We start from the raw sequence: 11115 nt of genomic DNA, 5'->3' as shown, positions 1-11115 counted from the left end.
CCCTGTTTGACAAATAGTTGTTAGCTGATTATATTAACTGTTAGCTGATTAATTTTTTGGTTAGCTGATTCTGTAGACTTACTTGGTAAAAATTAGCTGAATGTTAATAGCTGTTTGTATAGTCAAAAGCTCTAAAGTGATTCAAACCTCTAATTTTATCTCAAACAACTCTTTACCGAACATATAAATGGACGACCTGAATAATTAGTCTAAATATGTAAATCAACGTGTGATTTGATCCAATTTTATAATTTTTACCGTAGAAAACGTGAGGTACGTAACGTATACCAAAAAAAGCCTATTTTACAATGTTAACAATGAAAGTTTTCAAAGATTTTCTCATTTTTCAAACTCCGACTTGTGAACTTGTCCAAAAATAGAGTAAATGGTTCTTAAACTCGTGTAACTTACCAGGGGATTTGGTTTTGGTTGGGTTAGGTTGGAATGTGTTTTTAATCGAGTTCGTGTCACAATTTTTACTCGAAAAATTCATTAGGCTTGAATAGGTATCCAAAAGAGAAAGAAAAAAGTATCACTAACTTGTTAATTACGGACAGGGGGGAGGAAATTGCATATGTAATTGATTGACCCTCTGAGATAGAACGAGAAAAATTGAATTTGATTAATGTATTAGACAATAAATTTGGAATTTGGAACATGGGGAGGGAGTAAATGAAATGAAAGGTGGAAGTTGGCGTTGATGATAAGCTAAAAAGAGATCGGACGGTGAATAAATGGTGTAGAGCATATACCAAACAAAACGACTGGTATCAGAAGGGAATTGCGTCAACTTAAAGCCACGCTGCAACCTCAAGCTATCTCTCCATATAAAACTCATCTCTTCCTTTCTTTTTCTTTCCTACTTCTTCTCTCTGCTGCTATAACTTCCATCAATGGTACGTTTCTTCTTCTCAACTTGCGTTCACTTCAAAATTGAAATTGATGCCTTTTTCCTTTGCATTCTCTTCTTTTAGGCTTTACCAAATCAGCAAACTGTCAACTATCCTAGCTTCAAGCTCGTAATTGTTGGCGATGGAGGCACTGGTAATTAATTTCCTCTTTCTCTTTCTCTTTCGCTTTCTTTTTCAATATTTTCCGAATCCTTACTTATCTTGATTTTTTTATGCATTTAACGCATTCAGTCTTTCTAGTATGAACTCACCGACTCTGAGATTCTTGACATTGTTTCTACTATTTCGAAAGATTACGAGAGACGTTGCGCATGTTCACGTACATGATAAGATTGCACTTGTTCTGCTTGGCTGAGACTTTTATCTTTGTCTATTCATAGATTGGAAATGTTATTGGCTGAATATTGAATTCGTAGAAATTCCTAGCTAGGGCTGTTCTTTTCAAGATTATGCTTTCTTGAATAATTAATTAATATTTTGTGCTGTTATGTGCAAAATGTCTGCAGGAAAAACAACATTCGTGAAGAGGCATCTTACTGGGGAATTCGAGAAGAAATATGAGCGTGAGTTTTTAAAAAGGCGAATTTTATGTGTAATTGTTACACTCAACTAGTGCTGATTTTTCCAGGTGTTATTTTCATTATGTAGCTACTATTGGTGTGGAAGTTCATCCATTGGATTTCTCTACAAACTGTGGGCCAATTCGATTCTATTGCTGGGATACAGCTGGCCAAGAAAAATTTGGTGGTCTTAGAGATGGTTACTAGTAAGTGAACTCACAGCTTTCCTACTTTTGTATTTTAAATGAAAGTGCCAATGAATTACAATGAGATTTTATTGCTGAATTACAATGAGATTTTATTGCATTCCTAGGTAGCCGTTGAAGCATTTGTTCCCTAATATGCATGCTTTATCGATTTCTTATTTATTTTCACGGAACTGATTTATTTAGGATGGGCAAGCTCTGAAATGTTGGTACAGTTCTTTATCCAAGTGATATGCCATCTGTTTTAGGCCTTTTTCAGTTTGTACAGGTTTGTCAATGTTACTAATGTTAAAAGTGCATTTCACCCCCTTGTCGGATGTTTCCTTAGCTCCCGAATTAAAAGGGATATTAGTCACCAGAATTTGTTTAAAGTGGCCAATTGACCGCCTAAACTTCCTTGTAGTAATCTATTTCTCCCCGAACTTGGTTAAAATGATATAATTTTTAAGGTACTTTGTAAAAAAAAAAAAAAAAAAAATTAGTTTAGTAAGAATCTCGGCCCCTCTTGGAAATCTCTAGATCTTCCACAGATTATAAGAACACTTGTTAGGAAATGATTTCTTAATCCTAAACGGCAGACAGTTTCTAATTGTTTTACCTATGTTGCGTCCACTTCGTCATATTGCCCTTTAACATGAATAAATGTCTTTATTTGCTTGTTATCAGTTTATAGTTTGTTTGTGATTCCTTAGTACTTTTGTAACTTAGTTGAATTGGATATGCAGCATCCATGGGCAATGTGCTATCATTATGTTTGACGTTACTGCACGCTTGACTTACAAGAATGTTCCTACATGGCATCGTGATCTTTGCCGGTATGTTAATTCCGAAGAGAAAAGCTTTCTTGTACAGTGTTTATAGTTTGATCCAAGCTTACTGTGGAAATAGCTGGAATATGTATTGTTGATTTTGGCTTGCTTGTTGGTTTTATAATTGTGAAAGGGTGTGCGAGAATATACCAATTGTTCTTTGTGGGAACAAGGTTGATGTGAAGAACCGGCAAGTAAAGGCGAAGCAGGTTACATTTCACAGGAAAAAGAATCTCCAGTACTATGAAATTTCTGCCAAGAGTAACTACAATTTTGAGAAACCTTTCTTATATCTGGCCCGCAAACTCTCTGGGTAAGAAGATGAAAATATAATATATTACCATATGAGTTTGACATAAAAATGCGGTTGGAATGAATGATACTATATATGTATTGATCATTGTTAGGGAACCGAGTCTTCACTTCGTTGCAGCTCCTGCTCTGAAGCCCCCAGAAGTAGAAATTGATTTGGCAGCACAACAACAGTAAGACCTTTGTATTATTTGTAATTCAATTTGTTCTTCATGTGACTGTCTTTTATTTTATTTTCCTCCCCAGGCATGAAAATGAGATTATACAAGCTGCTAATCAGCCTCTCCCTGATGACGACGATGATGCATTTGACTGAAAGCCTCAAGGAAATGTAGTGTTTGATTGATAGGATACAGAACGTAGTTGTTAGATAGGGCTGGGCTCTCTCTTTTGGTGTTTGGGATGTGGAGGGTGGAAATAGTCTTAAACACTATAAGTAGCTTACCCCATTACAAACTTAAACTTGTATTGTGCAATTTGCTTTTAAAGGATATGCAATTACTTGTGTTTTGCAAATTGGGTAATATTTTAAAAACCAACTAAAGATGAAGGGGAGAAAATGGTTCAACTCCAAGCTCTTAACTTGGGCCCTAATGTGTCGTGTTGATTCAGATAGTTCTTCTTTGCTCTTCAAGATTAAACTACTTGTTCTCCCTCTTATTAACTATTATTTCTACCTTCAGTATTATGGTTTGTTTAGTCATCTCCGTCGTCCTATTATATTGAGGATGCACCACTTTTGATAATAGCTTTTTTTTTTTTTTTTTTTTTTGAATTTGTTGTTATTTATGATAAAAAAACGGTTAAGTATTAATGTAAATAATTATAATTAAACCATAAAATAAGAATGAGAATTTTGTATAGAGAGTAGTAATTAATGAAAATGAAAATGTAGAAATGAGAAAAATATTTATTAGTGATTTGAAAACATAAGCATAAATAATGAAGATGAGATGATCCATGAGAGTCATGTGAAATAATGAAGCTTTACATGGTTTCCTTGGAGTGGTGTGGTGTCGGCTGTAACGATGAGGGGGGTATCCACATCATTCCAGCATGTCTACTACACCTTCTTCCGGACATTGCCCACTTTTTCAGGGGCTATTTGGTCCCATGGAAGCCCTTTCTTTGTCGGTGGTTACTTCTGTCCTTATCTACCACACCTCTAACTAAAAACAAAACCGCCTTTCTTTTCCTCATCCTTGGGGATTCATTATGTTTTGGCTGCTTTTTTTTTTTTTTTTTTTTTTTTTTGAAAAAGAAAAAACAGCTTAGTTTTTTGAGTTTTGAGATTTCCAAGACTGTGATGTGAAAGAGCAGTAGTTTTGATCACATGGAAATTCATTGAGTGAATAACATAATTATACATACAAAAAAGGAAAAAGAAAACTAAAACATATGGAAGAGAGGACAGGTTGTGTTGCGCAATAAACCAACGGGACAGCATAGATGAGATTAGAAAGGAAGCAACTGTGTGTCTGTCTTTTTCTTCATTTTCATACACTTACTTTAATAATATAAAAACTAAAACAACACTTTTGCTAATCATTATTCTAATCTCCATTTTTATAACAGAAAATTCAATCATAATCAAATGTCTAATTAATAATAATGTGTGGAAAGAAATAATTTATGGAAGGACGAGAGGAAGCAACAATATATTGACAGAGGGAGCAGAGAGGCGTGCTTCTGCTTCTGCTTCTGCTTCAAAAAATATAAATAAATAAATATATATTTTAATTTCTTAGAATTATGTCCGTAAGTCAAAATATCCAGTTATATATTTTATCCAAAGGATATTCTATTTCGAATATCTTTCAAATCCTTATACCAATCATCATTCATCATTCTCTCCAACACTTAGCTACCTATCTTTTCATCATATATCCATTTTATATATTTCTATAGGCTTGCTTTGCTTATTTTCTTTATGAAACTCACTTAACTTCATTTTATGGTTAGGCTATGCTTATTATTTTTTTTTTTTTATAAATTATTAATGTCAATTTAGAGTGAGCAAACATACCTACAAACATGTCATTGATCGAGTCCGAGATAGGTTGGCGGGGTGGAAAGAAAAGAGTTTATCTTTTGCAGGGCGTACAACTCTAGTGAAATCTGTTCTAATGCTCTCCCAATGTACACTATGGAGACGACTCTTCTTCCTACCAGCACTTGCAATGTCTTGGACTCCCTTAATAGACGGTTTCTATGGGGGCAGGAAGATCAGCTTGGTCAATCGAGGCAAAGTGGGGGTCTAGGCATTCGTCGGACAAATGATTTTAATTTAGCTTTAGCAGCAAAGCTGAATTGGAGAATGATCATGGAGCCTACGGCCCTTTGGGTGCGTGTGCTCAAGAACAACTATGCGAAGGGAGTCTAGGGGATGGATATGTTTCAAGGGAGACGGGGGGGAAGTAGCACCTGGAGATGTATTGTTGCGGGAGGAGAAATTCTGTCTCAGGGCATTAGCAAACTGGTTCGGATAGGAACTGATACACGTTTCTGGCTTGATGTGTGGATGGAGGATGATAAACTAGTAGATAAGGCTTTAACTCATGTGCCTCAGGCTGAAAGTATAAAGACAGTGAAGGATTATTGGCTTGACTCAGGTGGATGGTGTTGGGGTTTAGTGTCCTATAGACAATTGTTGCAGGATACAAACTTAATGTAAATGAATTGTTCTTTATATCATTTGTTTTAATGAGATATATGTTTTATAACTATATAAAGGCAATCCCTTTTAAGCACTAAATAAAGTCTAATAAAAGGAAATCCGTAAGTTTGTTTAAAGTGATTATAAAGTGTTCATACAAGCATGAAGTGAGACAAAACTTTATAATAAACTAATAAACTTAAAACCACCCCAAGTCAAGTGATATGTTTAGGATTGATATATCACTGTTGAGACTTGTATGTAACAATGTCTTCTGTCCGACAGAAAGCTGATCTCACAAGCTTCATATATATATAGATATCTGGACAGTTACATAGATCCGATGAAACGTCGTTCATTAGGATTGGGGATCCGATTTGAGATAACAGGATGGGTAGATTCATCCTTGTCACCTGTTCATCTCATTGGTATTAATAGGTATAACTAATCCTCAGACTCAAAGGAATGTTAATTGGTCATCCTGAATTACTGAATGTGAGACTTTGATCCTGCTGTCCCACGATCCTTAACAGAGATGACGCTGGGGTGTGAACGGCAAAGGTTGGGTGTCACAGGAGGTAATATCAGGGTAATTATACATTGGATTGAGCATTTATCACTCCCGATTAATGGGAGATACATCCAAGGATCGCTTGTGGAAGACTCGACTCTAAATCCTTGCAAGGTGATAGCTTAAGAGTAAGAAATACAGATTTCACTTAACCTATCTATTTGAGTTGACTCGGCCTATACAAGTAAAACGAACGTCTCGCTATATGTGACTTGACATCACCCATAGTCATAAGATTCAGTTCAATGATGTAGTTGATGAAGGATCGAATTATACCGTAACTAATACGGAAGGGTTAACGACAGAATCAACCTGTCTTCTTAACGGACTCTGGGGGAATGATTACAGACTTGCCAATAACATACTCAGTACATCATTCCGTTATGCAAGGATTAAATATAATTCTTGAAGAAATTAATTTAATAGTTGCATACGGCCAGAAGTAGTAAGAACCTAATGGATCACACATAAGACTTGGAACCAAAAGAGAGATGGATGTCATTAATAGATGGAAGCCCAATTGAGCCCAGTAAGACCCATTTAAATAGAGGGGGCCGAAATTTGTATGTAATAAATAAGGAATTATTTTAATTCCATTAATCCTAATTTGATTAGGTTTGTGAATTAAATTAATTAAGAGATAATTAAGTTAGGAGTTTTAATTAGATTAATATACTCCTATTATTATCCAATTAGGTTATTTATTATTATCCTAGATATATTAGATATATAATGAGATAATAATTGGGAATTCTATTCCAAATTGAATTCCTATTAAGTAACCTATTCCCCTCTATACATGAATTTCGGTCAACCCTCTCTAACTAGCAAAAGTGATTTTCGAAATCCCTACCTTAGAGAAAGAGAAAGAGAATTTGACTCCCCTAGTTCGTGGACAAGAATTCATACGGCTTCCATCGATCGATTAATTTCATCTATCTCCCTTTTCTTTGATCTTGTGTTGGTTAATTAGAGGCAATCTATTTTGGTTGCATCTCATACGGTTGATTCTAACTTAACCTCACCGTGTTATACTTCGTGCTTGGGAACTCGGAGAAAAATTGTGGGCGCTTCTTTAACAACGGTAGATTGTTCTTTAAAATGTATTTCTTTTTATCACTCTTTATATGAAATAACGATTAACGGATCCTATGGTTAAAAGGAAGTAGGCTAAAAATTTTATATTTCCGCTGTTATACCTTAGTCTAATTCCCTTCAGTGATATCAGAGCCATCGTTAAATCCGTTATTTCATATATGAAAATTTAGAAGTTTTTCAATAGGATTGAATAAATATTTATGGTTAGGATTAATTAACAAATTGTTTGATTAATTGATTCTAAAGATAAATGAATTTTAGTTAATTGTTAATTAAAATAGATTATGCGTATGTTCCTAATTATTTCGGTTGATAATCATTATAACAAAATCTATTAGTTTTATAGTTAGGATAATAAAATTAGTTTTATTAATTCTAAAAGATAAAACGGAAATCTATTGTAGTTTTTCCTATTTCTGAAAATCGTTTTTAAAACCGTTTTAAAATCTGATATATATATATGTTTAAAAAAAATAAATAAATACGACAGCGGCTCGGGTCGCGCCTCACGGCGCGACCAGCCGCGTGCGCAGCCAAACGGCGGCAGCCCAGTTTCGGGCCCGGCCCGAATCCCACTTGATTTTAATTGTTAAAATCGGCTTGAATATAACTTGTATATATAAATATATGTTTCGGAAATTAATAGTTTTCTGTTTTGATTATCGAATGAAAATTCGTTTAAAAGTTTGTTTTTACCAACTTGTAAATCAAAGTGTTAAATGAATTGAAATCAAAATAATTGGGACATGCATAATCGACGTTTTATATGGTTATATTAATCTAAGAATTAATATAAAGATACAAAACGATTAGAAGTAAAATTGGATGAAAGTTAATTTGACAAGTTAATGTGATTAACCTAAATATTACATAAGCCGGTTATGTAATCAACCAATTAAATTTATTTAATTGAGTCTATGCATGTTTGGAGTTATGGACATATTTGGACCCTCTTTTAGTCTTTTGGTATTTTTGAAATAGGGCCTGCGCGTCCTACCTTTCTACTATCTGTTGTAATTTCTCCTCTCATCTAATTCCCTTCAATTCAATTGAAGTTTTCTTATAGTAGTATAGAAATTAATATGTAATTTCAAGGCGCCATGGAGAAGACGGAGGACCTAAAGAGAAATATGTAATAGTTAGTATTTCCATAGGTTTGCCCTTTTATTCCGTCTCTGGCTCGACGGAATAATTTAGATGATATGTCCATAACGCCAATGTATGTGAATGTATGTGTCTGATGTATGCTAAAGCAAATCAAGACTAAGTTAGATTATGAGACCTAAATAAAATCCCTCGTTAAAAGTTAAGTAAATAAGCAAGTTATTAAAATCGGTTGCCCCTCCCTAATATTATAATTCAGCCGGCAGTACTGGGGGCCTTTGGGTTGTTGAGCAAACTCAAGCTCGGGGTCTTATGGTAACACCTGAACTATCGAAAGTCATTCTTTCATGAATATGGGGTAATACTTAAATTAGATTATGATAATTGGATGAGCAAACTCATGTTGTCATAAACTAATGGGCAATATGGTTGGGATTAATGTGAATAGCATATTAGTTATTAATGTGGTTAGTAACCCAATAACCTAGGAATCACATTCAAGATGTGATTGATTACATGAATCTACCTAACAAATGAGACTAGCTTGTTGAGCAAACTCAAGGCGAAATCTCAGGAGTTAGGATCCTAGCTCACTAAAGGATTTGTGAAATTCTTCGAATTAATATGGAGGGCTATTAATTTGGCAAAAATAGTGGGAGCAATCTGAAATAAATTAAAAGGCCTATAATTTTAGATTGTTATACTTTAAAGGAAATGAATGACATACGTTTACTCTTTCTCACTCTCAGGTTTTGTTTAAACATACACTCTTAAAATCATGACTAAAACCAATCTGCAAAACATTCTTACCGATAACAAACTGAATGGTTCAAACTTCACCGACTGGTTTCGTAACCTCAAAATTGTTTTGAAGTTCGAGAAAATTGGGTATGTACTTGATACACCGATACCCCATGTCCCTGAAGATGATGCTCCTATCGAGGAAATTGATGCTTATCAGAAGCACAAGGCTGATGACGATCATGCCGGATGCATCATACTTGCATCGATGACATCGGAATTACAAAGGCAACATGAGGAGATGAATGCCAATTCCATCATCATGCACCTAAAGGAATTGTTTGGGAAACAAACCAGGTGCGAACGCTACGAGATATCCAAGCTGTTATATCGTTGCAGGATGCAAGAGGGCACATCAGTCATGACACATTGTGTCAAGATGATTGGCTACATTACCAAACTTTCTAGTATTGGATTTGCGATGGATAACGAATTAAGTGTTGACTTAATTCTTCAATCCCTCCCAGAAAGTTATTCACAGTTCATTATGAACTATCAGATGAATGACTTACAAACCTCTCTTGAAGAGCTTGCAAATATGCTCAAGTCAGTTAAGCCCAATATGAAGAAAGATAAGACCATACCGGCTCTTGTAATTGAGGGATCGAAGAAAAGGAAAAGGAATTTTCCCAATCCTAAACATCCCAAGAAAGGTAAGAAAGTTGTGTCCAAGGGAAAGGAAGTGAAGAAGCCCAAAGGAGAGTGCCACTTCTGTGGTAAAGACGGGCATTGGAAGAGAAACTGCAAGGAGTATCTAGCCACCCTCAAGAAGGGAAAAGGCGGTGCTTCTACATCTGGTATGTTTTATATTGAAATAAATACAGTTTCACAGTCTGAATCTTGGGTACTTGATACCGGATGTAAATCTCATATTTGTACAAATATGCAGGAGCTAAATCAGACTAAGGAACTAAAGAAAGGAAGCATAAACTTGCGAGTTGGAAATGGAGCAAGAGTTGCCGCCCTCGCAATTGGAGATTATGTTTTACCTTTGCCCTCTAGGCTTGTAATAGAATTAAGGAATTGTTTATACGTTCCTGAGATGTCTCGTAACATTATTTCTATTAGCCGTCTTGTTGACGACGGTTTTCATATTTCAATAAAAGACAAGAGTTGCAATATTTATAAAGATTCGATCTTTTACTTTTCAGGAATTTCACAAAATGGGATTTATGTGTTAGATAACAAAATTCCTGCTTTTGCAATTGATACCAAAAGACATAAGCTAGATAATTCAACTTACTTGTGGCATTGTCGTTTAGGCCATATAAACAAGAGACGCATGCTAAAGCTACATTCAGATGGGCTTATAGATCCAATCGATTCCGAATCATTGGAAACATGCGAATCATGTTTAAAAGGTAAAATGACAAAGACACCCTTTAGCAATAAAGGTGAGCGTGTATCAGACACTCTAGGACTCATTCATTCAGATGTATGCGGTCCTATGTCAGTCCAAGCAAGAGGAGGATTCAGATACTTCATTAGCTTCATAGATGACCATACTCGATATGGTTACATCTACTTGATGAGGCACAAATCAGAAGCTTTTGACAAGTTCAAATGCTTCAAGAATGAAGTAGAAAATCAATTAGGAAAGAAAATAAAGACGCTTCGATCCGATCGAGGTGGCGAATATCTTTCTGATGATTTTCTGAATTATCTAACTGAATGTGGGATATGCTCACAATGGACACCTCCCTATACACCACAACACAATGGTGTATCCGAGAGGAGAAACCGTACCCTATTAGATATGGTACGATCCATGATGAGCATGGCCTTACTTCCAAAGACGTTCTGGGGCTATGCCTTAGAAACTGCCCTCTTCACCCTGAACCGAGTACCAACTAAATCCGCTAGTTCCACACCATATGAATTGTTCGTTGGTAGGAAACCCATGTTCTCGTTTATGAGAGTATGGGGTTGTTCAGCGTATGTCAAACGCATTGCGTCCGACAAATTAGATTCTAAATCTGATAAATGTTTCTTCATTGGATATCCCAGGGAAACCATAGGGTATTACTTCTATCATCCAGATGATCAGAAAGTAATAGTATCCAAGCACGCAACCTTCTTAGAGAAAG

At 35.4% G+C, this 11115-nt stretch overlaps 1 protein-coding gene across 1 annotated transcript; it reads left to right on the top strand.

Moving 5' to 3' along the window:
* The first annotated feature begins 711 nt into the window (after nt 1-711).
* LOC136203461 (GTP-binding nuclear protein Ran1A-like) lies at nt 712-3439 on the top strand. Its single transcript, XM_065994622.1, has 8 exons — nt 712-896; nt 975-1044; nt 1418-1474; nt 1560-1677; nt 2403-2492; nt 2620-2799; nt 2894-2971; nt 3045-3439. Exons 1-8 carry the CDS (start codon nt 894-896, stop codon nt 3112-3114), a joined length of 666 nt encoding a protein of 221 aa, XP_065850694.1. The 5' UTR covers nt 712-893; the 3' UTR covers nt 3115-3439.
* The last annotated feature ends 7676 nt before the right edge of the window (nt 3440-11115 follow it).

Source organism: Euphorbia lathyris, chromosome 8 (assembly GCF_963576675.1).
Source record: "Euphorbia lathyris chromosome 8, ddEupLath1.1, whole genome shotgun sequence".
Lineage (NCBI taxonomy): Eukaryota > Viridiplantae > Streptophyta > Magnoliopsida > Malpighiales > Euphorbiaceae > Euphorbia > Euphorbia lathyris.
This window is presented reverse-complemented; position numbering and strand designations above follow the sequence as displayed.